We start from the raw sequence: 1,921 nt of genomic DNA, 5'->3' as shown, positions 1-1,921 counted from the left end.
ATGTCATCTTACATATGAAAGAGATGCAAGACAATATTATGAAGATTCAGAAAAGGAATCTTTTAAATAATGAGGAGGTCCATGGGGGAAAAATGAAAGAAAAAAGTCAGATTAAAATTGGCAAATAATTTGTAGAAAAGCTAAACTATGTGAACAGTGTAAACAAGTTCTGAATTCTCTTACAGAGTGTATTTTCTCTTGGCTAATTTTTATGCTCTGAAAAGTAGGGATTTTAAATAGTCCATTTCTTCGGCAATTGTGAACTTTTGAAAGTGAAAGAAGTGGCTGTAGGATTCCAGAATAAAAAATAACTTAATGTCACATTGTCCCAAGAGTGACGTCATCCATGCAAGCAGTGCACCTCTGAGATCACACATCATATTGCTTTATGGATGAACAAAGACTCCCAGAAGTCCAACCTGAAATCAAAATCCCTTATGGCCACCAACATTATTATTTCTGTATAAAACTCTAGTCTTCTTTCATGCTTACTCAATAGACTAGAAATTCCGTGTCTAGAGAAAGGATTTTTTACCTAAAAAAATAAGCAGATCTCTATTGTGCTAAGTTTATGAATTTACTTAGAGAAATTGTATTGCTTTTTTTCTCAAAGCAGATAAACATTACTAAAATTTAGAGAATCACAATTGTATGTAATTTATACCTTTCTAAAAATAATTCTGATTCCCCATTAATGTCTGCTATCTCTCTCTCAAACCTTAGTAGTTCCAGTTTTCTTCTTACCGGTTTCCCTGGCCTAGAAGCTTACTATCTCTGGCTCTCCATTCCTTTCTCCTCCGTCTATGCTATGGTGTTCCTGGGGAACTGCATGGTGCTCCATGTGATCCGGACTGAGTCAAGCCTGCACCAGCCCATGTTCTATTTTCTGGCCATGTTGGCCCTCACTGACCTGTGCATGGGGATGTCCACTGTGCACACAGTACTGGGGATCCTGTGGGGGTTCATTCGAGAGATCAGTCTGGATTCCTGCATTGCCCAGTCCTATTTCATTCATGGTCTGTCTTTCATGGAGTCCTCTGTCCTCCTGGCTATGGCTTTTGACCGCTACATCGCCATTTGCAATCCACTGCGCTACTCTTCCATTCTAACAAATGACAAGATTGTGAAAATTGGGGTGGCAATCTTGTGTAGAAGTTCTTTACTTATACTTCCAGCCATCGTCCGTCTGAAGTTCTTAAGTTATTGTCGTCCTCCCGTCCTTTCTCATTCTTTCTGCCTGCACCAAGACTTGATTAGAATGGCCTGCTCAGATATCCGCTTCAACAGCATCTATGGTCTGTTCCTGGGAATCAGCAATCTGTTGTTGGATGCTGTGCTCATAATCATCTCCTATGTCATGATCCTGCATGCTGTATTAGCCATTGCATCGCGGGAGGAGAGACTCAAGTCCTTGCAGACCTGTGTAAGTCACATCTGTGCTGTTTTGGTTTTCTACATCCCAATCATTGGTCTGACCATGGTGCATCGTTTTGGAAAACACCTCTCACCACTGGTTCATGTCCTCATGGGCAACATCTACATCATTTTCCCACCCTTGATGAATCCTATTATTTATAGTATCAAGACTCGACAGATAAGAAAAAGAGTCCAGAAATTGTTCTACTTGGAATGATGCTAAGTCTTGAGAGCAAATATGAACTTATTTAAAAGTCAACATGTGGCATAGAAATGGCAAGATCCAAAAGGTATTAAAATTTGTTTTAATAACTTCTATTTTCATATTTTACATGTTATAAATACTTCCTATTCATTTTCCTATAGTCATTAATCGTTAGTGAAATTGACTCATGTAACATTTTGGTAAAATTTATGAATAAGAAAATGCATATGCAGTCGGCCAGGAATCATACTAGTGTATGAGTCAGTTTAGCTAGCGGAATTCATTCTTTTTGTGGCCAGT

General features: G+C 38.7%; 1 protein-coding gene across 1 annotated transcript; it reads left to right on the top strand.

The window, feature by feature from the left end:
- Positions 1-694: 694 nt before the first annotated feature.
- Positions 695-1,633, top strand: LOC100962608 (olfactory receptor 51V1-like). Its single transcript, XM_003780978.1, has one exon. The coding sequence runs from the start codon at positions 695-697 to the stop codon at positions 1,631-1,633; it is 939 nt and encodes a 312-aa protein (XP_003781026.1).
- Positions 1,634-1,921: the final 288 nt, after the last annotated feature.

This window comes from Otolemur garnettii, unplaced genomic scaffold, assembly GCF_000181295.1.
Source record: "Otolemur garnettii isolate 467f Iridium unplaced genomic scaffold, OtoGar3 scaffold00001, whole genome shotgun sequence".
Lineage (NCBI taxonomy): Eukaryota > Metazoa > Chordata > Mammalia > Primates > Galagidae > Otolemur > Otolemur garnettii.
This window is presented reverse-complemented; position numbering and strand designations above follow the sequence as displayed.

Coding starts and splice junctions, on each gene's coding strand:
- LOC100962608 (XM_003780978.1), top strand. CDS start 695: ATGTCTGCTATCTCTCTCTCAAACCTTAGTAGTTCCAGTTTTCTTCTT.